The following is a 25,768-nucleotide window of genomic DNA, read 5'->3' as shown; positions in this document are numbered from 1 at the left end:
AAGCAGCCATTTCAACAATTGCCAGTTAAAGGGTTAATATTAACTTTGCAGCCCCACCCCCGCCATCAGCTGTTTCTGCCTGAATCTTTTTCAAGTGATTCATATCCAAAATTCTGGGAGGCATATCATAATTCTCATGCTTAAAGAGTGTTGCTGCCTTCTTTATTGGGGGGGGGATGAGCAGAAGAAAGAAAACGACCATGATTATGCTTACAGAGCTACACACTACAACCCCCCCACCCCCTCTCAGCAGGTGGCCAACAAGCTCTCTCTCCAGCCCCCAACCCCCCCACCTCGGAATCGGGTATGGCTCTCCTGACTTCCCCTATCTATCTCCTCCGGCGCTGCAATTGGAATCTTCAGGCAGCCGGTAGCAGCAACGAGTTGAGACTGCTGCTGCCAGCCTGCCCTGGAAGCAGCGCCTCAGCAGGTCCCACCTATGCAGGAACAGGAATTTGGTGCAGCGAAGTACCAGTTTAGCCTTTAACTTAATTTTCAGCTAGGCTCACCAATGTAGGCGACTACTTTTAGGCACACTTTAGAGAATTTGAGCGCAGTGTTGAAGAATACGGTGTGGGAGGAGACGCACGCAACTCCCAACTGATGTCAACTGACACCAACAATTGATCGTTAGCATTCAATTACTGGCATTACCGTATTTTCACGCATATAACGTGCGCGTTATACACGATTTTACAAACCGAGTATAACCATGCGCGTTATATGTGTGAGCGCGTTATACAATTTTTTTTTTTTTCTCATTGTGATCCGGCATCCTCCCTGCGAACCAGCATCCTCCCCCCCGCTCGCGTCACCCCCCTCCCCCGCGATCCTCCCTCAGATTCAGAATCTCGGAGAGAGCGAGACTAGAAGGCTTTGAGCATGCGCAAATGCTCAAAGCCCAGCCCAGCCCAGGCGAGGGAGGATCTTCGGGCACTGGCACTGGCACGTCCTGTGCATTGGTGCTGGTGCCGGTGCCCAATCGGGTAAGCGTTGTCTTTGCGGTGCTGGGGGGGTTGTAGGATTGCGGGGAAGGGGGGGTGACGCGAGCGGGGGGGGGGGAGGATGCCGGTTCGCAGGCCAGAAGAGGGAGTAAGCGGGGGTGGTGGGAGGAGGTTATAGCAGCATGCGCGGTATACGCGTGTGCGTGCTATATAGAGTTTTTTTTACAGCAATGCTTTGTTCCCGTGCGTTATACGCGTATGCGTGTTATACACATATGCGCGTTTTATGCGTGAAAATACGGTAGTTGTTCAATTATTCAATTAAGATGTGCAAGCATCTCAGGATCGTGCCCAAATTTGGATGCAGACAATCCAGTGACCTTTACAGAATCCGGGGATTAGCACGTAACTTTAGGCACCCAGTTACAGAATGAGAGGGGTAAATGATCTCAGTATAACATAAGGAGCTTTTTAAATATCAATCATCTCAACCAAGGGTCCACAGAAGTGATGAACATGTTTTACAAATTATTTAGTATTAAGCAAATTGCCTAGACCTAGAACAGGGCTGCCCAAGTCCGGTCCTTGAGATCTACTGGCAAGCCAGGTTTTTAGAATATCCATAATGACTATGCATGAGAGAGATTTACCTGCACCGCCTTCTTGGTATGCAAATCTCTCTCTCATGCATATTTATTGTGGATATCCTGAAAACCTGGCCTGCCAGTAGATCTCGAGGACTGGACTTGGGCAGCCCTGACCTAGAGTATTCAGCAGAAATACCTGTTAATTAGCCAAGATTTTGTCAATTTACAAAATCTCACCAAATCCTGTTCCACTCTAATGTTCACTTGGGATAGCTACACTAACCCCCTCTTCTACGAAACCACACAAGTGTTTTTTAGCGCAGAGAGCCGTTCTGAATGGCCTGCACTGCTCCCGACGCTCATTGAGTTCCTATGAATGTCGGGAGCAGTGTGGGCCATTGTGCGTGGCTCTCTGCACTAAAAACCGCTAGTGCAGTTTCGTAGAAGAGGAGGTAAATTTTGTTTATGGAAAGATACCAATTTTGTGAACGGAATACAGGAAACTCAAACTTATTTAAATTGATCATTGTATACAAGTATGATGTAGGTCAGTGGTTCTCAACCCTGTCCTGGAGGATCACCAGCCACTCAGGTTTTCAGGATAGCCCTTATGAATATGCATGGTATGCAAATCTCTCTCATGCATATTCATTAGGGCTATCCCAAAATCCTGACTGGCTGGTGGTCTTCCAGGACAGAGTTGGGAACCACTGATCTAGGCTGTATAAAAAAGAAGATATATATAAAGGATAGTGTCGGTATAACAGATTGAAAGATTAAACTCTATGTAACAAAAGTGGAGTAATTTGATTAAATTTAGACTTGCAGCAAATTATAGAGGCATATGACCCAAAGTATGCCCCATTACTAGGGTTGCCAGATTTCCTCTTTAAAAAAAAGAAGACACCTGGCACTGCCCCATTCCGCTCCCAGCCCTGCCCCCAGCCAGACTTCATGTCTCCCTCCCCGAAGTGTGGATGTTGACGCAATGACATCAAAGGCATGCGTGCGTGCATATGATGTTTTCACGTCGACATCTGCGCATGTGCAGAGGGCCTCCAGACGTGGCCCCATGTTCGGGGACTTTCAAAACCCACACAAATAGCCGTTTTTTGGAAATAAGAACATAAGAAGTTTCCTCTGCTGAGGCAGACCAGAGGTCCATCTCGCCCAGCGGTCCGCTCCTGCGGCGGCCCATCAGGCCCATTGCCTGAGCAATGGTCCCTGACTAGCTCTATAGCCTACCTCTACTCCTATCCCTATAACCTACCTCTACACCTATCTATACCCCTCAATCCCTTTGTCCTCTGGGAACCTATCCAAACCTTCTTTGAAGCCCTCCAGGCACCCAGATAGTCCTCTAAAAAGAGGCCATGTCTGAGGTTTCCCGGATGTCTGGTAACCCTACTCATTACTATGAGCTTTAACACAGGATGTCCTTTACACCAATGGTTCCCAACTCTATCTTGGAGGATCACCAGCTAGTCAGGTTTTCAGAATAGCCCTAATGAAAATGCATGGAACAAAGTTGCATGCATGTCGCCTCCATTATATGCAAATATCCCTCATGCATATTCATTAGAGTTATCCCAAAAACCTGACTGGCTGGTGGTCTTCCAGGACAAGGTTGGGAAACACTGCTTTACACAATGAAACATCCTAAAAGTAAAGTCTAAGGAACAATGCAAACATTCTGACCAAATCTTCCTAAGAAAGAAACATTTTGCAGGCCGCTTAAACCTGACTGGCTGGTGGTCTTCCAGGACAAGGTTGGGAAACACTGCTTTACACAATGAAACATCCTAAAAGTAAAGTCTAAGGAACAATGCAAACATTCTGACCAAATCTTCCTAAGAAAGAAACATTTTGCAGGCCGCGTCCTTTACCAGTTATGTCATGCTGTTTAAATGAATCGCTGTAGATTTGATACTGATTAGGACAATGTTTCTTCAACCACTTGCACACTTCTTGTTGAGTCCACAGGGCCACTGGCTTAGTTAATTTCACAGCGGTAGCCTGAAAAGAGAAAACAGAAAGGAGAAGGGTATTCAGTCAACATAAGCCCTCATTCCACCTCCTCAGCTTTTACCGAAAATGTGCATAAAATTAGGTCAACTAAATTGAAGAGCTGCTAATGACTGATTAAAGGTTTCAACAGGTTTACAGTTATTGCACTACAAAGGACTACATGAGTTAGGACTCATTAGCGATGACAATTGTGTGTGCAGTTAGACGCTGCTAATCCAATCTAATTAAGGCTGCAATACAATGCCATGCAAAAAAAAAAAAATTCTTCCATAGCTTATTAGACATGACAAATCCCAGCCTTCCTGACCATTCTCTGGTATCTGTATTCTAATCTCTGTGCTGGCAGGAGGTCCATCTGAAGAGTTCGGAAACAGCCATAACTTATTGGTAGAACTGCTGCTCCCACTATCTGTAGTAGCTTGAGGATATAACAAAGTTCCAAGCGTGCCAGAGAGAAATCTATAAAATGCATGCATACAGTTGCCCACTGATTATGCACATACATCATTAGAATAATGGTACATACATGCACATGTGTGCATATATGTGTGTAAATGGCTTGTGCTGGAGTCTACCTTGGATCATTCCTTGCTCTGCTGGCCTTCCATGGGTGAAAATGGTGAAGCTGAGTAGGAGATAATGCTCTATTGGAGCAGAATGAAACCTGGATCTATAAACAGACAGGAATTTTTTAAAACTTATTTTATTCTATTTTCTTCAGTTTGTTTAATTTCTGCTCTCTGTTTTACTTCCTTTATTTTCATTTCTTTTCATTTCTGCTCGATATTGTATTTACAGTACTCCCCCGAAATTCGCGGGGGTTCTGTTCCAAGAGCACCCACAAATTATGAAAATCCGCGAATATCGGATGTGGTAAAAAAAAAAAAAAAGAAGCATTTTTCATAGTTTAAACCATTTTAGAAGATGTAAACCTGCGGGGGAGGGGTTCTGCAAGCCTCCGGAGCCAGTTGCTTCTTTTTCATGCTGACCGCAGATGCCGTTTTCTTTTTCTCTGACGGCAGCAGCGGCAAAGGGCTTCCATCTCCTGGCAAAGAATGCGGCGTTGGGGATTTCCTGGCACCAAATGCGCAAAGTGCCGTTGAAGAGGCCATCCTGTCCATGAAGAGAAGTCTTTGTGGTCCTAGCGACCACCTGGTTAAAGTGGCTGCTGGTTGCAGTGAAAACCGCGAACGACTGAGTCCGCAAACGTTGAACTGCGAATTCGTGGGGGGGTTTACTGTATATTTATTTTGTTAGATTTAGTACTCTACCATATTACTTCAGTCTTCTTCGGGTTCCTTGTTAACACTATTTTAAGTTGCTCTGGGGGTCGTCTTCTGTTTCTCTTTATCTAATTGATGTTTTTCTTTAAGGCATTACATAGTTAGATTGTGAGCTCATTTGGGACTATGAGGGTAGATACACTACATGGAAAGTAGATTTAGCACTATGAATGTAACCCATTCTGACCTCTTAAGGGAGGATGGGATATAAATCTAAATTTAAAAAAATAAAAGCCATTAGATCATCTTCTATCTACTGTCCTTTAATACTCAATTTTTGGAAATCTATATGGAATCAAGTTAGTAATCTATTGGAAAATCCGGTGACATTGTCATATGATACTGTTTTATTCTGTACATCTATGAGAGTTAAGAGTCAAATATCATCTAATAATAATAAACTCTTACTCATCATGATAGGGGTTGTCAATACAGCATATTACGAAAAATTGGGATCATATAAACCAGTGGTCTCAAACATGCGGCCCACCAGGTACTATTTTGAGGCCCTTGGTATGTTTATCATAATCACAAAAGTAAAATAAAACAGTTTCTTGATCATATGTCTCGTTAGCTATAAATGACAATATTATTATTAAGACAGCCAAAAGGAAAGATTTATAAACTATAAAGAGTTTTACCTTATGCAAAACTGTCATTTCTTTAATAAGACATTAACCATTTTTTTCTGAGGCCTTCCAAGTACCTAGAAATCCAAAATGTGGCCCTGCAAAGGGTTTGAGTTGGAGACTACTGATCTAAACTATACTTTTTGGTGGAATTCTTTGTGTCACATTTTCAAAATGGAAAGTGTTCTCGCCATACAGCAGGGGCGTTTAAAGAAATTTAGGGAGGTTTGGGAACCATTAGAAAAATACTGTAAAGATTGATAATATTTTTTTCTTTTCCTTTGCTGATTATATACATCTAGGGAGGGGGGAAGGGGGAGGGGGATACTTAGGGTCAATTGAGTGGGAAGATTGATGGGAAGGGAGAGGGGGTATTTGTTTTGAAGGAGTATTGTAAGAGTACTAAGTGATGTTAATTGTAAAATGATTGTATATTGTATCACACTTATTAAGTTTTTAAATGAATAAAGATATAAACAAACACACAAAAAATCTACCTAAGGATTATTCTTACAGGCATTTTGCACATAGGCAGAGTCTGGGTGGATGGTGGGTGCACTCACACTTTTTTTGCAAGTGTTTGTTCTTACGTCTGCTCAATATTTTTATGGCATTCCTTTTCTATTTATTTTATGTTTTTATTGTAAACTGCTGAGAACTGTCATAGGCTCCGTGACACGTCAAAACCAGAGGGCAATGGCGCACCGACAATCCCGCACTGACATTTCAGCAGAGGAGAAAAGTGCGCCGCCGCTTCCACCACTTTGAGGCCTTCCCTTTTGCACTCTAAGGGGGGTGTTTCCCCCCACTACACTTAGAAGTCCTTGCACTCCTCAGGGGGGGGTGTGTGTGGAGGGGAACCCCCCACTACTCTGAAAACTCCCGAAGAGTGAAAACAGGAAGGAGACCGGTAGTTTTCAGTGTACTGGAGGGGTTCCCCCCAATCCCCCAATGGGAGCGTAAGGATTTCTAAGTCCCCCCCACACCTCAAAGTGGTGGAAGTGGCAGCGCACTTTTCTCCTGCACTCAAATGTCAGTGCGGGATTGTCAGCTTGCCGTTGTCCTCCGCACTTTTGACGGCGTACCCATAAGCTCAGCAGTATATCAAATTGTAATAAACACAAACAGGTTTCCATAAGGGTCACAGTACAGAAACTATTTTAGAATCCATGTTAGACATCGTAAGGACTAATATTTCAAAGGGTTACAGTTTGACCCAGTGGCATAGTAAAGGTAAGTGGCACCCCCCCCCTGTGTCCCCCCCTCTCCACGCCCCCATTCCTTCTGTGCTCCCTGCTCCTTTCTGACCCCACATTCTACACTTGTGCTCTCCCTCCCCCCTTACCTCTTAATCTTCACCAGTACGAGTGGTTTCTGCAGCATGCTCCTTGCACCAGTGTTGGATTTCCCTTTGATGTCACTTCCTGGCCCCGTGACCCAGAAGTGATTCATAGGACAACCTGGCTGGCATGCACAACAGGCAGAGGTTGCTTGCGCTAGTGAAGATAAAAGAGGCAGGGGGTGGCGTGAGCATAGCATGGTGTGGTGGGGCAGATGGTGCCAGCACCACCACCGATGGCGCCCGGGTTGGTCCACGCCCCCCTGCATATCAGGCAACATTTTAAGTTGGTTTAAAATTTTTTTTGAAAGATCCAGCAAAGCAAATATGTCTTCCAAGATATCCAAAGAATGGCAGCTTCCTTACGGTTTTCCTCAGGGATCCCCACTAGCTTCCACCCTTTTCAATATTGTTCTGCATTCATTAGGTTATGCATTGGAAAAATCTAAATTCATTTATTTTATATGTGCAGTCAATATCACTGTTCTTATCACCTTTTCTTGTCCTATAAAACATATTAAATCTAAAGTAAGTCATTGTATGAGTTTGATTAAAAAAAAACTGGATGTCGGTCTATCAATTGAAATTAAATAAAAATAAAACAAATTTTAATTTTAATATATCATCCAAAAATAGATTGTGAAATAAAAGTGTTATCAATAAATAATACTGAGTAAACTCTGACATCAATAATCAGAATTCTGGGATTACATTTTGATAACAATCTCTCATTGTTACCACAAGTCCATATACTGATCAAAAAGTCTTTTGTTGGAAAATATTTTTATCATCATCAATTCCGTTTATTGGTGCAATCATTATTATTATCCTTACTGGACTATTGTAATGTTACTTTCTTAGACTATTCCAAATTAATAATTTAAAAAAAAAAAACTTCAAACCCTACAAAATATAGCTGTTAGACTAATTTTCAGACTAATAGGATTAAACCTTACCTAATAGAGCTACACTGGCTACCTGAAGCTATGATCCATTATAAAGTCTATTGTTTCTTGTTCAAAACACGCTTTGGGGACACACCAGATTATATTCCTCAACTTTTTTAATTCTCCAATGAGTCAACCCTGAATTTAGGACAAATTCATACCTTTCATTTTCCTGAAATTAAAAATATACTTCAAAATATTTAATTCAACCTGAGCTTATCATGCACAAAGAAGGCGTGGCCTAATGGCTAGAGCTACAGCCTCAGCACCCTGAAGCTGTGGGTTCAAACTCCACGCTGATCCTTGTGACGCTGGGCAAGTCAATCAATCCTCTGTTGCCCCAGGTATGTTAGATAGATTGTGAGCCCACTGGGTCAGATAGGGAAAATGCTTGAGCACCAGACTGCAAACTGCTTAAATAACTTTTATAGGTGGTATATAAATACCTAATAAAATAAAACAGTTCTTTACCCCCCTAAACCAGTGTCTCGCAAACTTTTCAGCCAGTGGCACACTAAATCCGGTGCCCTGGCCGGAAGGCACCCAGAAGTGTGCGGATGTCGCGCGTGGAGGCTCATCTGACTGCAACCTGCTTCGGTGGAGGGATCCGGGAGGTGTGGGGAGAGGAGGAGAGACGCCGGCCAGGATGAGCATCATCCACGCTGGCTGACTACCTACAGGACATGCTTCTTGCCGTGAGAGGCACGTCCTGTGGGCAGTCAGCCGGCGTGGATGACTCTCCTCCTCGCCAGTGTGTCACGGCACACCTGAAATCTCAGGAGGCACATGGTCTGCAATACACTGCTCTAAACTGTACCATTCCCTCAGGTTTTTGCAGCCCAAATGCATGACCTTATAGCAGTCACATGATTTCTGTGGCCATGTAATTGAATTTGTGGCCACAGAGAGTTTGAGAATCACTTTAGTGATCAGCATCTGCAGCTTTCACTCTCAAGGTCTTTCAGACATTTCTCTCCAACTCAGTAGTCCTCTACAATAGTGGCTCTCAAACCTGTCCTTGGGAACAACCAGCCAACTAGGTATTTTTTTCAAGATATCCCCAATGAATATGCATGAGCAAGATTTGCATGCCCATGACATCCATTATATGCACATCTCTCGTGCATAGTCATTAAGTTTAAGAATCATTGCTCTAGAGGTAACATAGTAACATAGTAGATGACGGCAGATAAAGACACGAATGGTCCATCCAGTCTGCCCAACCTGATTCAATTTAAATTTTTTTTTTTTTAATTTAATTAAATTTTTTAATTTTTCTTCTTAGCTATTTCTGGGCAAGAATCCAAAGCTTTACCCGGTACTGTGCTTGGGTTCCAACTGCCAAAATCTCTGTTAAGACTTACTCCAGCCCATCTACACCCTCCCAGCCATTGAAGCCCTCCCCTGCCCATCCTCCACCAAACGGCCATACACAGACACAGACTGTGCAAGTCTGCCCAGTAACTGGCCTAGTTCAATATTTAATATTATTTTCTGATTCTAAATCTTCTGTGTTCATCCCACGCTTCTTTGAACTCAGTCACAGTTTTACTTTCCATCACCTCTCTCGGGAGCGCATTCCAGGCATCTACTACCCTCTCCGTAAAGTAGAGTTTCCTAACATTGCCCCTGAATCTACCACCCCTCAACCTCAAATTATGTCCTCTGGTTTTACCAATTTTCCTTTCTCTGGAAAAGATTTTGTTCTACGTTAATACCCTTCAAGTATTTGAACGTCTGAATCATATCTCCCCTGTCTCTCCTTTCCTCTAGGGTATACATATTCAGGGCTTCCAGTCTCTCCTCATACGTCTTCTGGCGCAAGCCTCCTATCATTTTCGTCGCCCTCCTCTGGACCGCCTCAAGTCTTCTTACATCTTTCGTCAGATACGGTCTCCAAAACTGAACACAATACGCCAAGTGGGGCCTCACCAATGACCTGTACAGGGGCATCAACACCTTCTTCCTTCTATTGACTACGCCTCTCTTTATACAGCCCAGCATCCTTCTGGCAGCAGCCACTGTCTTGTCACACTGTTTTTTCGCCTTTAGATCTTCGGACACTATCACCCACAGGTCCCTCTCCCCGTCCGTGCATATCAGCTTCTCTCCTCCCAGCATATACGGTTCCTTCCTATTATTAATCCCCAAATGCATTACTCTACATTTCTTTGCATTGAATTTTAGTTGCCAGGCATTAGACCATTCCTCTAACTTTTGCAGATCCTTTTTCATATTTTCCACTCCCTCTTCGGTGTCTACTCTGTTACAAATCTTGGTATCATCTGCAAAAAGGCACACTTTTCCTTCTAACCCTTCAGCAATGTCACTCACATACATATTGAACAGGATTGGCCCCAGCACCGAACCCTGAGGGACTCCACTAGTCACCTTTCCTTCCTTCGAGCGACTTCCATTAACTACCACCCTCTGGCGTCTGTCCGACAGCCAGTTTCTGACCCAGTTCACCACTTTGGGTCCTAACTTAAGCCCTTCAAGTTTGTTCAACAGCCTCCTATGAGGAACTGTATCAAAGGCTTTGCTGAAATCCAAGTAAATTACATCTAGCATATGTCCTCGATCCAGCACTCTGGTCACCCAATCAAAAAATTCAATCAGGTTCGTTTGGCACGATTTACCTTTTGTAAAGCCATGTTGCCTCGGATCCTGTAACCCATTAGATTCAAGGAAGTACACTATCCTTTCTTTCAGCAACACTTCCATTATTTTTCCAACAACTGAAGTGAGGCTCATCGGCCTGTAGTTTCCTGCTTCATCACTGTGACCACTTTTATGAATAGGGACCACATCCGCTCTTCTCCAATCCCCAGGAATCACTCCCGTCTCCAGAGATTTGTTGAACAAGTCTTTAATAGGACTCGCCAGAACCTCTCTGAGCTCCCTTAGTATCCTGGGATGGATCCCGTCTGGTCCCATCGCTTTGTCCACCTTCAGTTTTTCAAGTTGCTCATAAACACCCTCCTCCGTGAACGGCGCAGAATCTACTCCATTTTCTCGTGTAACTTTGCCAGACAATCTCGGTCCTTCTCCAGGATTTTCTTCTGTGAACACAGAACAGAAGTATTTGTTTAGCACATTTGCTTTCTCCTCATCACTCTCCACATATTGTTCCCAGCATCTTTTAGCTTAGCAATTCCATTTTTTATCTTCCTCCTTTCACTAATATATCTGAAAAAAATTTTATCTCCCTTTTTTACATTTTTAGCCATTTGTTCTTCCGCCTGTGCCTTCGCCAAACGTATCTCTCTCTTGGCTTCTTTCAGTTTCACCCTGTAGTCCTTTCTGCTCTCCTCTTCTTGGTTTTTTAAATATTTCATGAACGCCAACTCTTTCGCCTTTATTTTCTCAGCCATTAGGTTGGAGAACCATATCGGCTTCCTTTTTCTCTTGTTTTTATTGATTTTCTTCACATAAAGGTCCGTAGCCATTTTTATTGCTTCTTTCAGCTTAGACCACTGTCTTTCCACTTCTCTTATGTCCTCCCATCCTAACAGCTCTTTCTTCAGGTACTTTCCCATTGCATTAAAGTCCGTACGTTTGAAATCTAGGACTTTAAGTATCGTGCGGCCGCTCTCCACTTTAGCCGTTATATCAAACCAAACCGTTTGATGATCGCTACTACCCAGGTGAGCACCCACTCGAACATTAGAGATACTCTCTCCATTTGTGAGGACCAGATGCAATATCGCTTTTTCCCTTGTGGGTTCCGTCACCATTTGTCTGAGCAGAGCCTCTTGAAAGGCATCCACAATCTCCCTACTTCTTTCCGATTCCGCAGACGGAACATTCCAGTCCGCATCCGGCAGGTTGAAATCTCCCAACAGCAGAACCTCCTCTTTCCTTCCAAACTTTTGGATATCCACAATCAGATCCTTATCAATTTGCTGCGATTGAGTCGTAGGTCTGTAGACTACACCCACGTAGATAGAAGTTCCATCTTCTCTTTTCAGAGCGATCCATATCGCTTCTTCCTCTCCCCAGGTCCCTTGCATTTCGGTCGCTTGGATATTGATCTTTACATAGAGAGCTACTCCTCCACCTTTATGACCATCTCTGTCCTTCCTAAAAAGATTATATCCCGGTATGTTTGCATCCCATCCATGTGATTCACTGAACCATGTCTCTGTGATAGCAACAATATCTAGATCTGCCTCTAATATCAGGGCTTGCAGATCATGAACTTTGTTGCTTAGACTGCGAGCATTTGTGGTCATCGCTTTCCAGCTATTTTTCAGCGTTAATCTCCTTTTTCGTATGGATTTTTGTGTCGTTTCACTTTCCGTTGCAATACTAAGAAATGAGTTGCTGATATTGCTTATGTTGCAGCCTTTACTACTAACTATCACATCTTTTCTTTTGCCGGGGGTGGTCTCTATAATTGTCCTTCGTACATACACCACCCCCACCTTCTAGTTTAAATGCCTAGAAAAATATTGTCTAAATTTCTCTGCAAGGTTTCTTTTTCCTGCTGTAGTAATATGTAGCCCATCAGTGCAATATAGCTTCTTGTCCTTCCATGTATTTCCCCATCCTCCTATGTACCTGAAGCCTTCTTGATGACACCAGGCTCTGAGCCATCTATTAAAGTCCTCTGTGTTTTTCACTCTTTGCTCTCCCTTTCCATATGCAGGCAGTATTTCAGAAAAAGCTAAAGTCTTTACAAAAGGTTTCACGCCCTCACCAAGCTCCCGAAAAGCTTTCTGTGCTGCAAGTGTGGAGTTGTTGGCCAGGTCATTTGTTCCCAGATGGATAACAACATCAGTGTTAAAATCCTTAGTTTCTTCCTTAAGTATAGTCAGTATTTGCCTGGAACTCCTGGTAGCTGAGGATCCTGGAAGATATTTCACTATTTTGGTCTCCTCGCCCTGTGTTCCAAGGTTAATGCCTCTGGTGATGGAATCCCCCAACAGTAATAGTTTTCTGTTTTTGGCTTTTTTATTTGTACTTAGGGTGCACTTGTTCTCTTGAGTTACCTTCATTGGTTCCAGTCCCACCTCCCTTCTGTTTTCCTGAGTATCGCAGTGCACTAGTGGAGCGAAGGAATTCTGTAGAGGTAATATTAGTAAAGGTGGATGTTTCTGTGTTACATGTCGCAGTCTTCCTGAGCCTACTGTGACCCATTTTTTTCCTGGGCTGTTTTATTCTTTGAGGTAGAGGTGGTAAGTTGGTATGATTTTGTGGAGTGATGGAAGCTGCTTTAATTGTATTCAATTCCTGTTTAAGTTTGCAGAGCTCCTCCTTAATACTGGCAAGTTGAAGACAGATGGGGCAAGCCTTAAGCCTCCAAATAGTATGTCTTGGAATTAAAGCACCACAGTGATTGCATAGAATAAAGGTCATCTTGATTGGTTGTGAAGTGACTTGATTTGAGTAGTCCTGATTATATGGGCCTCTATATATGAATAGTGGTCCCTGGGGTTGGTGGGACTATAAGTCTTACCCTTATTCCTATGAAGGGAAAGGGAAAGAGGAAATAAGATTTAACAGAGGAAAGAGAAGGGTTTATTTTTTTGTGCTTTTTTTTAAGTAAGAAACAGGGATGAGAAGATAAATTAAGCAGATATAATGCTGAAAACCAGTGAAAAGAGCAGAATATGAAATGCTGAGTAACTTAGCTTTTAGAAGTTCACAGGGCAGTCTTCATAGCCCCTGACTGGAAGATACAGGATGTCCAGTGCAGTACTTGGAGAGACCCCCCAGGAAAGAGACCTGGGAGTACTTGTAGACAAGTCAATGAAATCGTCCGCGCAATGCACAGCGGTGGCAAAAAGGGCAAATAGAATGCTAGGAATGATTAAGAAAGGGATCACAATAAGATCGGAGAAGGTTATCATGCCGCTGTACCGGGCCATGGTGCGCCCCCACCTGGAATACTGCGTCTAACACTGGTCGCCATACATGAAAAAGGACATACTACTCGAAAGGGTCCAGAGAAGGGTGAAAAAAATGGTTAAGGGACTGGAGGAGTTGTCGTACAGTAAGAGGCTAGAGAAACTGGGCCCCTTCTCCCTTGAAAAGGGAAGACTGAGAGCGGACATGATCGAAACATTCAAGATATTGAAGGGAATTGACTTAGTAGAGAGAGATTGATCGCCCTCTCCAAGGTGGAGAGAACGAGAGGGCAGTCTCTAAAGTTAAAAGGGGATAGATTCCGTACAAATGTAAGGAAGCTCTTCTTCACCCAGAAAGTGGTAGAAATCTGGAACGCTCTTCCAGAGGATGTTATAGGAGAAAGCACCCTTTAGGATTCAAGAAAAGGTTGGTTAAGGTCCTGCTGGACCAGAATGTATGAAGGTAAGGCTAGTCTCAATTAGGGTACTGGTCTTTGACCTAAGGGCCACTGTGTGAGCGGACTGCTGGGCAGGATGGACCACTGGTCTGACCCAGCAGCGGCAATTCTTATGTTCTTAAATATGTATACAGTGAAGCATGGAACCAGAGCAAAACTATCCTGGATATAGAGCATGACTTTAGATATAAGTAGTAAGAGATCACAGAGTGACCTATCATATATACATAATTCTTACTGGACAGCAAACATATAAGCATAATAATTTAGTGAGAAAAATCCAATCTATAAACTCACTACCTTCTTTTATAGTTACAATTTGGAACAGATTTCCATTAACTGGCTGGCCATTTTTCTTCTAGTATTTTATTCATATAAAATATTAACAAGAATTTTAAAACAGAATGAACACTCATGGTACATTAATTTTCATTGATCAGAAAACATTAGTAAGCCTTTTAGTTCACATAAAATGAGTTTCAACATCTTTCAGGTACACTTTCAATTACATTTCAATTGATCATACCTGGCTTTGTTTAATCAAACTGACCATTATAGAAGCCAAATGTGGTCATCTTAGGGTAAAAAAAAAAAAAAATCTAACAAAACCTTTCTTACAACCCATTAATCCAAGAAATACATTTTCACCAAAGCAAATTACAAAAAAACAACATCAATAGTCCTACATTCAAATTAAAATACAATCAAATATTTAAGACAAAAACAAAAGCAAAATGATTTAAAAACTGCAAATCAGGTTCATACATTAAAAATTTAAGCCTAACTTTAAATCCTAAAACATGTTCATGCAAGAATAATTTTTAAAGGAAAAAAAAATGCTCACTTGACAAAAATAATAGTTTAAGAAAATAATGGCAGTAACGGGCTCGGTATGTACCGTAGGTTAATTTCATGCTCTGGTTTAATCCTCCATTCACAGTATGCAGCACTGAAAAATATTTTTTTAATTGTTTTAAAAAGATTTAACCTCTGCCATGTCATAAAACGCACTTCTTATCTTAACAATAATACTTCTGCTTGCTTCCGTGGCCAGCTTTTACCTCAGAAGTGGGAAGAAGTAGTGCACAATTACAACACATCCCTTTAACTCGGCTGAGGAAACTTAAAAAAAAAACCCCATGGCTCTTTTCTTTTGGAAATGAGGACTATGAAAATATAATAGAAGCTGGTTTTAAGAAAGGTTTGGACAATTTCCTGAAGGAAAAGTCCATAGTCTGTTATTGAGAGAGACCTCCTGCTGCATCAAGGTGAAGCAGCCACTCTACCCCTTCTTATAGGCAAACTTAATAGTGAATCAATCGCTGTTGGAAAATCGGTCAGAGAATCGGCCAACAGCATTTGAGTTGCTATTGTTATTGAATCTAGGCCTTAGTTTCTTACACAATCATTAACACCTTACAGGACCCCTGAAGAAGGTAGCTAAGTCGAAACACGGACCATGTTGGGTCCACAACACTTATTGCATATGTGGATTCTTTTGTTTGGTTGTAAGCCTGCATCATTTTATTGACTAAATAAACGCCTAAATCACGAACATCTATTTCCACAGTACTTATTTGTTTTTAGCATACAGTATAAGCCAACTCAATGATTGGAGTAAATGCTCACACATAATTGGAGGCAGTCAGACACGTAAATGATGGCATTCAATAACCTATGCTTATAACTGCCTAACCTGCCCCTTGAAGTCGTGCACAATTGATAGAATAGTGAATAAGCAAACCGATCGTGTACTGATCAGTTTGTGAGCCCTTTGCGACCCAATTTCCCTCTGACCCGATTCACTAACGTGTGTCCCGATCATCCTCTGATCCACGCATACATATGAGGGGGAACGGCATTCAAATGATGGCAGGCAGCGATTCACAAACAAAAACCCTGCAACACTGACTGGGCTGGCCGGTCACAAACAAGCGACTGCTGAGGACCAGTCACTCAGGTCCTTCCGACGGCCCTGCCTTCTGCCACCCTGCTCTCTGCCCTGTTTTTCTGTCCACCTGACCCGATCTCCTGCCTTACCTGAACACCTGCAGCCCCGACTCTCCTGCCTGCTCCAAACTCCTGCAGCCCCGACTCTCCAACTCTTCCCCGCAGTGCAAGCCTGTGGTTTTAACCCGGAGGCTTAAAGCATGTTAAAACTTAGGGCTTGCAAAAAAAAAAAAAAAAAAGTTCCTAGTGAGAGCATGCGCAGACCATCTACAGGCAAGGAAGATGGTCTGCGCATGCTCAAGGATCGATCTCTAGCGATCCGTGCCGTGGGTGGAGGGTGTGTCAATGATCTTCTCCATTTGCACGCAGGCCTTTTGTGAATTTGTCAGCCTGCATGCAACGGGGCACGGATCAGACACGGAATCGGGGTTTAGTGAATCTAGCCCTAAGTAGCTGCATGCATAACTGTTAATTAGTGCCAACTAAGGCCAATTATATCCAACAATTATCTGTTAATTCCAATTAACAGCCCATTATTGAATTAATTTACACACACAATTGACCTTACACTATAACTTGCATGTGTAAATTTGTGTGCAAGTTGGAAATTTGGGTGAGTTTATAGATTTAGGGCATGGTCATAAGAACATAAGAAGTTGCCTCCACTGGGTCAGACCAGAGGTCCATCTCGCCCAGCGGTCCGCTCCCGCGGCGGCCCATCAGGTCCGCGACCTGTGAAGTGATTTCTGAACACCTCTACAACCTACCTCAAGTTCTATCTGTACCCCTCTATCCCCTTATCCTCCAGGAACCTATCCAAACCCTCCTTGAACCCTTGTACAGAGTTCTGGCCTATCACATCCTCCGGAAGCGCGTTCCATGTGTCCACCACCCTCTGGGTAAAAAAGAACTTCCTAGCATTTGTTCTAAACCTGTCCCCTTTCAATTTCTTCGAGTGACCCCTAGTGCTTGTGGATCCCCACAGTTTGAAGAATCTGTCCTTATTTACTTTCTCTATGCCCCTTAGGATTTTGAAGGTTTCCATCATGTCCCCTCTAAGTCTCCTCTTCTCCAGGGAGAACAGCCCCAGCATTTTTAACCTGTCAGCGTATGAAAAATTTTCCATACCTTTTATCAGTTTAGTCGCCTTCCTCTGCACTCCCTCGAGTACCGCCATGTCCTTCTTGTGGTACGGCGCCCAGTACTGAACACAGTACTCCAGGTGCGGGCGCACCATTGCGCGATATAGCGGCATGATGACTTCCTTCGTCCTGGTTATGTTACCCTTTTTGATGATGCCCAGCATTCTGTTTGCTTTCTTTGAGGCTGTCGCACACTGCGCCGATGGTTTCAGTGATGTGTCTACCATCACCCCCAGGTCCCTTTCAAGGTTACTCACCCCTAGCAGTGTTCCCCCATTTTGTAGCTGAACATCGGGTTCTTTTTCCCTACATGCATGACCTTGCATTTCTGTACGTTAAAACTCATTTGCCACTTTTTTGCCCAGTCTTCCAGTCTCGTTAGGTCCCTTTGCAGGTCTTCACAGTCTTCCGTGTTTCTAACCCTGCTGCAGAGTTTGGTGTCATCAGCAAATTTGATAACCTCACATTTTGTCCCCGTCTCCAGATCGTTAATAAATATATTGAACAGTAGAAGTCCCAGCACCGACCCCTGCGGAACTCCGCTCGTGACCCATTGCCAGTCTGAGTATTGGCCTTTTACTCCAACCCTCTGTTTCCTGCCTGCCAACCAGTGTTTGATCCATCGGTAGATATCCCCTTGCACCCCGTGGTTCCACAGGTTTTTAAGTAGCCGTTCGTGAGGTACCTTGTCGAAGGCTTTTTGGAAGTCAAGGTAAATGATGTCTATGGATTCCCCCTTATCCATCTGGCTGTTTATTCCCTCAAAGAAGTACAGCAAGTTCATGAGGTACGACCTTCCCTTGCAGAAGCCATGCTGGCTCGCCTTCAGTTGTCCATTGTTTTCTATGTGTTCGCAGATTGCATCCTTTACCATTGCTTCCATCATCTTTCCCGGAACCGAGGTCAAGCTCACAGGCCTGTAGTTTCCCGGGTTACCCCTTGATCCCTTCTTGAAGATGGGCGTGACATTTGCTATTTTCCAGTCCTCTGGGATCTCCCAGTTTTTAGGGAGAGGTTACATATTTGGCGAAGTGTCTCTGCTATTTCGTTTCTCAGTTCTTTTAGTACCCTTGGGTGGATGCCGTCCGGGCCCGGTGATTTGTCGCTCTTTAGTCTGTCTATCTGTCTGAGGACATCCTCTTTACTTACCTCTAGTTGTATCAGTCTTTCGTCGTGTTCTCCGTTTATAATCACCTCGGGTTCTGGGATATTGGATGTGTCCTCTCTGGTGAAGACTGACGAGAAGAAATTGTTTAACCTGTCAGCTATCTCTTTTTCCTCCTTTATCGCTCCTTTCCTGTCTCCGTCGTCCAGTGGTCCCACTTCCTCTCTGGCTGGTTGTTTCCCTTTCACATACCTGAAGAAGGGTTTGAAGTTTCTTGCTTCTCCTGCCAGTCCTTCCTCATATTCTCTCTTTGCTTTCTTGACCTCTTGATGGCATTTTTTCTGGTGTCTTTTGTGTTCTTCCTGGTTTTCCTTTGTTGGTTCCTTTTTCCATTTCTTGAAGGATGATTTCTTGTCGCTTATCGCCTTTTTAACTGCAGTTGTTATCCATGCTGGGTTTCTAGTTTGATTTTTTTTGCACCCTTTCCTAAACCTTGGGACGTACAGGTCTTGTGCCTCGAGCAATGTGCCTTTAAGCAGTGTCCAGGCTTCCTTTACGGTCTTCACCTTTGCTGAGCTGTTTCTGAGCTTTTTTCCTACCATTTTCCTCATGTCCTTGTAGTTTCCTTTTCTGAAGTTAAGTGCTGTCGTTGTGGTTCTTTTCACCTTTGGTGTTCCCATGTTTAATTTGTACTGGATCATGTTGTGATCGCTGTTCCCTAATGGGCTAGTACCACCACTTCCTTTGCAGGTCCCTCTAGCCTGTTGAGGATTAGGTCTAGAGTGGCCTCCCCTCGCGTTGGTTCCGTGACCAGCTTCTCCATGAAACAGTCCCTTGTCGCCTCTAGGAATTTAGTTTCTCTCGTGCAATTTGAGTGTCCAATGTCCCAGTCTATTCCCGGATAGTTGAAGTCTCCCATAACCACCACCCTTCTACTTTTGCACACCTGCCTCAGTTCGGCCTCCAGGTCCAGGTCGTTTGCTTCTGGCTGTCCTGGTGGGCGATAGTACAGTCCCAATTTGATGTCAACTCCTTCCCCTCCTGTCAGCTTAACCCATAGTGACTCCAAACTGTCTGCCCTTATTGTTGTTTCTGTTCTGGATGAAGGAATGGAGTCCTTTATATACAGTGCTATTCCTCCCCCCTTCTTGTGTGCCCTGTCTCTCCTGTAGAGTTTGTACCCTGGCAGGGCCACATCCCATTTGTTGTCCTCTGACCACCATGTCTCTGTGATTCCTATTATGTCTAGGTCCTTATTTCTGGCTATAACTTCTAGCTCCCCCATTTTAGTCCTTAGGCTCCTAGCATTTGTGTATAGGCAATTTAAGTCCCAGTTAGTTACCTTTTCTTTAGGATCTACTCTTGATTTGTTGCTCCTGCTGGTCTCCTCACGGGCTGCCTCCTGTGGTGTGTCTATCCCGTCCTCTGCCCGCTTCTTTGTTCTTTGATAGCCCTCTGGTTCCGGCTGTTTCCTCCTTGTCGTGCTCATTTGCTCTAATTGCCTCTCGGGTCCCTGTACTGCATCTTTGGGTTTATGTCCAAAAAGTGTCCATTTTGTCTCTAGTCCACAATCGCCATTACCTGTTTCAGTATCCTTGCTCGATACTGTGGCCCGATGTGTCGAGATCAGATCGACTATCGGCTTTCCCCTTGTTATCAGTTTAAAGTCATGTCTATGCAGGTCTGGATGTTACGTGCCAGCATCCTCGTCCCAGCCGTGCTCAAATGCAGTCCGTCTCTCCGTTAGAGCTTGTTTTTCCCCATAAAGGTTGACCAGTTCCTTACAAAGAGGAAACCCTCCTCCTCACACCATCGTCTCAGCCATCCATTTGTTGCTTGCAGCTCGGTCTGCCTCCTCGCATCTGCCCTTGGTACTGGCAGGATCTCAGAAAAGGCTATCTTTCCCTGTCCTCAGCTTCAGCTTCCTCCCCAGGATCTTAAACTGCTCGGTCAGTGTAGTCATGTTGAAATTCCTTCTGCTGACGTCATTTGTTCCGACGTGGACAATTACTGCTGTTTCCTCCGTCTCAGCTCCCTCCATGATTCTCTCGATTCTGTCGGAGATGTCCTTTGTCCTCGCCCCTGGGAGACATGTCACTAGGCGATCCGCTCTGCCCCCTGCTATGTGACTGTCCACCTCTCTCAGGATTGAGTCTCCCACAACGATAGCAGATTTTCCTCTCCTCAGCTTCCTCCTGGGTCTCAGGTCTGTGTCGATGATTGGGTCCTCCAATCCTTCCTCCTCCTGAATGGTTCCTCCGCAAGGTTCCTCTCCCTCAGCTCCTGGTGGGTCCTGGTGTCTCCTGGCGGGTCCTGTCCTCCATCCGTTTGTTCCCTTCTGAAGAGCGGGTGATTCTGCGTCTCTACCATTTTGCAGGCCTCCTCGATGAATCTTTCGAGCTCTCTGACCTGTTCGTTGATGTGGATTTCTCTGGTGGTGTCCTCAGTTGGTTCAAAATCCCTTGGTTCCTCTATGGAGCGGAGTCCCTCTAGCTCCTGCACTTTGATCTGCAGTCTCCCGACCTCCTTCTTTAGGCTAGCCAGTTCCTGACATCGACTGCATATGTAGGCCTGCCTCCCGGAAGGGAGGTAGTCATACATGTGACAATCAATGCAGTATACTGGAAAGCTTCGCTTGCCTTCTGCTGCCTCCATTTTTCCTTCCTTGTGAATTAAAGTTGGTGCGCTGGAGAACGCCCGACGTGTAGCTAGGTGGAGAGGTAGAGAGAGAAGAAATAGTGAGTATAGAAGAAAGGATAAGAAATTTTTTTTTTTTTTTTTTGAAGTTATTTAAGAAGATTGAAGATTGAATTTGCTGCTGGATATCATGGAAAAACAGAAAAACAGTGCTAACTGGGGAGCTATCATAGTATCACAGAACAGGGGCACAAGCACAGACACACAGCTGGCATTTCCTTTCGAATCAACGCACACTCTCTGTGCTGGAATAAAAAAAAACAACAACCCTCTAAACTTGAACTAGAGTAGTTGCTCAGCGATTAATGACAGCTATCGTACCAGCCCAAAAAAAAGCACAGTGATGGTTCTTGTATTGATGTCCTGTGAGAGAGGTTTTTTTTTTATTATGTTGATATCTTTTTCATTATTGTATAAATTTATTAGCACATTATATATTTGTTATGTCAATTCTCCCATTTTTTTTTTAAATTGTATTTATTGTATAAATTGTTAGTTTTATAATATCTTATATGTCATTTTCTATTTTAGTATTATGTTTAATTATATGTTACTTTTATATATTGTAATTCGCTTAGAAACAATTTTAATAAAGCGATTAATCAAATATAAATAAAACTTGAAACTTGTTCAAGAGAGTTGTTGAAACGAGAAGTGTCCTGTACAGTGGGATGGCCAGAATGAACTAAGACAATCCTTCACACAAGGTGGCATAGGACGAATTCCACTCACTCGACGTGCCTGCCAACAGCAGCTGCAACGGTGTCCTATCTAAATCATATGGAGGAAGAGAAATGAAGGGAAATGTAGTGGAAAATAGAGATACCAGACTAAGGAGCATCTGCAGGGAAATACATTGGGCCAAATTTTCAGAGTCAGATGCGAACAGCCCTAAATCAGGGCTTTTTGGCAGCCAATTGCCAGGTGCTCGTTGGCTGCTTAGTCTTGTGGATATGTAAATCCTGTAACAGAAGAGTTACTTCCGTGGCATCAACTTCTCCACATGAAACAAAATGCTTCAACATGCCCTAGTTTGTAAAACAAGCAAAATTACCACGTAAGACACGAAAGAGTTGATGAACCGCTTGATACAACAAATAAACGGGCAGATATTGCAATGGGGTTTAAGCGGGCAGCTCCCCACATAAAGCATGCATAGTAGCCATCCCTGGATATTCAGTGGTACGTGTAGAGAATGACACAAGGACACATTTCTCCCCATCCCTGCAGGAACTCAAGTTCCCCCCTTCCTGTAAGCTCTGCCTTAACCGAAAAAGCCTCAAACACTTATGATTTTGGCCAAAACCCAAGGAGTAGCAATATTCCATGCTACCGGTATAGGGCAAGCGGAGGCTCCCCCCGTGTCTTTCTCAATAACAGACTATGGACTTTTCCTCCAGGAATTTGTCCAAACCTTTCTTAAAACCAGCTACGCTATCTGCTCTTACCACATCCTCTGGCAACGCGTTCCAGAGCCTATTCTCTGAATGAAAACAAAATTCCTCCTATTGGTTTTAAAAGTATTTCCGTGTAACTTCATCGAGTGTCCCCTAGTCTTTGTAATTTTTGACGGAGCGAAAAATCGATCCACTTGTTCCCGTTCTACTCTATTCAGGATTTTGTAGACTTCAATCATATCTCCCCTCAACTGTCTCTTTTCCAAGCTGAAGAGCCCTAACTGTTTTAGTCTTTCCTCATACGAGAGGAGTTCCATCCCCTTTACCATCTTGGTCGCTCTTCTTTGAACCTTTTCTAGCGCCACTATATCTTTCTTGAGATAAGGAGACCAGAATTGAACGCAATACTGCAAATGAGGACGCACCGTGGAGCGATACAGGGGACATTATGACATTCTTAGTCTTGTTAACCATCCCTTTTTTAATAATTTCCAGCATCCTGCTTGCTTTTTTGGCTGCCGCTGCACATTGGGCAGAAAGTTTCATCGGAATGTCTACAATGATACCCAGATCCTTTTCTTGGGCGCTAACCCCCAAGGTGGACCCTAGCATTAGGTAACTGTGGTTCAGGTTATTCTTCCCAATGTTCATCACTTTGCATTTGTCCACATTAAATTTTATCTGCCACTTGGACGCCCAGTCTTCCAATTTCTTAAGGTCACCCTGAAATGTTTCACAATCTGCATGCGTTTTAATAACAGTATAGTGTCATCTGCAAATTTAATCATCTCACAGGGGAGAGCCGACGGAGGAGGGCTGCAGTCCAGCCATCGGACCAACGGTTGGCTCAGGGGCCCGTTCAAGCTGGACTTCAGTTTTGACTGTTTTGATTTTATTTTCACTTCATGATATATTTTTTAATCTCACTTATTGTTTTACCACTTGTTTTGTTTTATTTTATCATTCAAATTTCATTTAAATTTCCCCAGAATTCTATTGCTTCAACAGTTCTCCCTCTGCATCTATTCTTATCTGCCCTCTTTTTAACCTTTCAAATTCCTTTAGATCATTGTAATCTTATTAGTATGTTTATTTTCTTATTTTTCTCCTCTATCTCTATTTTCTTTCTTTATTATTCTTCTAATTGTCATTTTTCCTGGTACTTTAGTTAGATTGTGAGCCTTCGGGACAGTAAGGGAATTTCTAAGTACCTATCTTACTTATAATTTTAATGCACCAATATATTCATTGTAACCCGTTCTGGGCTCTTTTGGGAGGACGGGCTAAAAAATCGAATAAATAAATAAATAATTTAATCATCTAACTTGCCAGTGCATCTAAGTGAAAGCCAACTATTTTGGGGATGTTCTGGGGTGGAATCAGTACTTGGCTGGTTAAGTGTCATTATTCAGCATTTAACCGGCTAGAGTAGCTGCATAAATGGGACCATATAAAACATAGTCCTATTTTTATGTGGCAAATCTTGACCAGTTAAACATCAGAACTTTTACCGCAGCGACCACTGATTAAAAATCCTAACACTGCTTGATAAAAGGGGTTTTAATTTGCTATGGGGCTCATAATAAAAAAAATTATGATGTCCAAAACCCATCATAAGTTGGCACTTGGACATCCTAATCGCCGGGATGTTCATGTGCCGATTTTCAAAACTGTCTTTCTAGACATCTTGTGAGGTGCTCTAGCTCAGTGTTCTTCAACCTTTTGACACCTATGGACCAGTAGAAATAAAATAATTATTTTGTGAATCCGGCATCGGTCCGCGGACCGGAGGTTGAAGAACACTGGGCTAAGTCGTGGGCCAGACCCTGCCCATCTCTACCCAATCTCCACCCCAGACCCCGCCCCCATAATAGTACTAATTGTAACACTATTTTTTTCCATTCATTTTTCATAGATACACACAATATAAACTTATTAACAACACACAATGATTAACCACAAAATTAAACTACACAACCTGACAGCAGATGTAAATTCTCAAAATTGACATAATTCAATCACTAAATTCAAAAATAAAATCATTCCCCCCTACCTTTGTTGTCTCCCTCCCTCCATGCTATGCCTTACCTTCTGGCCTGCTCCCGTCTGGCCATTTTATGCCGCCCCCGGTGTTATCTTCAGGCCGGCTCCCTCTTCCTCACTGATGCAGTGCACAAAGCTGTGGGTAGCAGCTCCTTGCACATTCCGCGCCTCATCTGGAAGCCAAGGCGTAGGAGCCACTGCCCGTGACTTTGTGCACTGAATCAGTGAGGAAGAGGAAGCTGGCTCGAAGATAACGCCGCATCGATCACATCGTGGACCGGCGGTTGAAGAACACTGTTTTGGGACTGATGCACGTGCCGGCCCTGTGGACCAGCAGGAAATTTCTGTGGACCAGCACTGGTCCACGGACCGGTGGTTGAAGAACACTGCTCTAGCTGCTGTGCTTCCAAAATCTAGGTGGCACGTTTGCAGGCATCTTATGGGCAGGTTTTGGGTGTGCATAGACTTGGATGTCCTGCATCTATAATCAAACCTGGATGGAACTTAGACGTTCTGAGCTAGACCTGTTTTAAAAGCATTTATGTGCCAAAATGATACCCACACTGACCAGGTGACCACTGGCAGGATAAAGTAATAACCCTCCCACACTCCCCCAGTAGTCACTAACCCCCTCCCACCCACCACCCCAAAATATGAATGAAACAGTAAATTCCTGCCTCAAGAACAGCAGCATCTGGTATGGGAAAATTAGCTAGAGTATCATCACACAGTGTTTTAAGTAGCCTGGTGAATAGGCTAATGAACCACAGAGAGGAGGACCAGGCCCATAAGCCCTCTAATACATTTATGATTGAAAGTCTGAGCACACCACAAATCCTACTATACAGCCATATAGGTGTTACCTGCAGCTATAAGTGTGTGGTTCAAATCCCTCACTGCTCCAAGTGACCCTGGGCAAGTCACTTAATCCCTTCATTGCCCCAGGTACACTAGCTAGAGTTTGAGCCCACCGGGACAGATAGAGAAATATGATAAAGTTCCTGAATGTAAACCACTTAGGATATAAGGGATATATAAATAATAAATAAATAAGGGCAATTAAGGTGGTAGATAAGTGGGTAAAGTAGGTTTTGGGGGAGTTTGGAGAGCTCATCATAAATTATAAGTGGGTTATGGTGAGATGTACTTTTGGCACCCTTTATGTGAAGGCCACAGCAGTATATGAAGGTGAGATGTACTTTTGGCACCCTTTATGTGAAGGCCACAGCAGTATATGAAGGTGCCCCACTGCTGTATTAGCAAGTCTCATGGTACCACAAGAGATAAAGGCGCCTACAGATTTGGTGAACCTATAGCCTGCAGGGACTCCTGGGGAATACTTCAAAGAGGTCTTAAATGGGGTCTTT

General features: G+C 43.5%; 1 protein-coding gene across 6 annotated transcripts in view; it reads right to left on the bottom strand.

The window, feature by feature from the left end:
• SAMD12 (sterile alpha motif domain containing 12) overlaps positions 1 to 25,768 on the bottom strand; it is a 655,615-nt gene that overhangs the window by 470,171 nt on the left and 159,676 nt on the right. For all 6 annotated transcript variants that reach the window (XR_004538408.1, XR_004538407.1, XR_004538411.1 and 3 more), the window contains one exon: positions 3,418 to 3,547. Coding sequence is in view for 1 of the 6 variants with exons in the window: in XM_033934397.1 (XP_033790288.1) it covers positions 3,418 to 3,547 (130 nt within the window). In the remaining 5 variants the exon portion in view is untranslated. The remainder of the gene's footprint in view (positions 1 to 3,417; positions 3,548 to 25,768) is intronic.

The sequence above is a fragment of the Geotrypetes seraphini genome, chromosome 2 (genome assembly GCF_902459505.1).
Source record: "Geotrypetes seraphini chromosome 2, aGeoSer1.1, whole genome shotgun sequence".
Taxonomy (NCBI): domain Eukaryota; kingdom Metazoa; phylum Chordata; class Amphibia; order Gymnophiona; family Dermophiidae; genus Geotrypetes; species Geotrypetes seraphini.
Note: the sequence above shows the minus strand (reverse complement) of the source record. Positions and strands in the feature narration are given on the sequence as shown.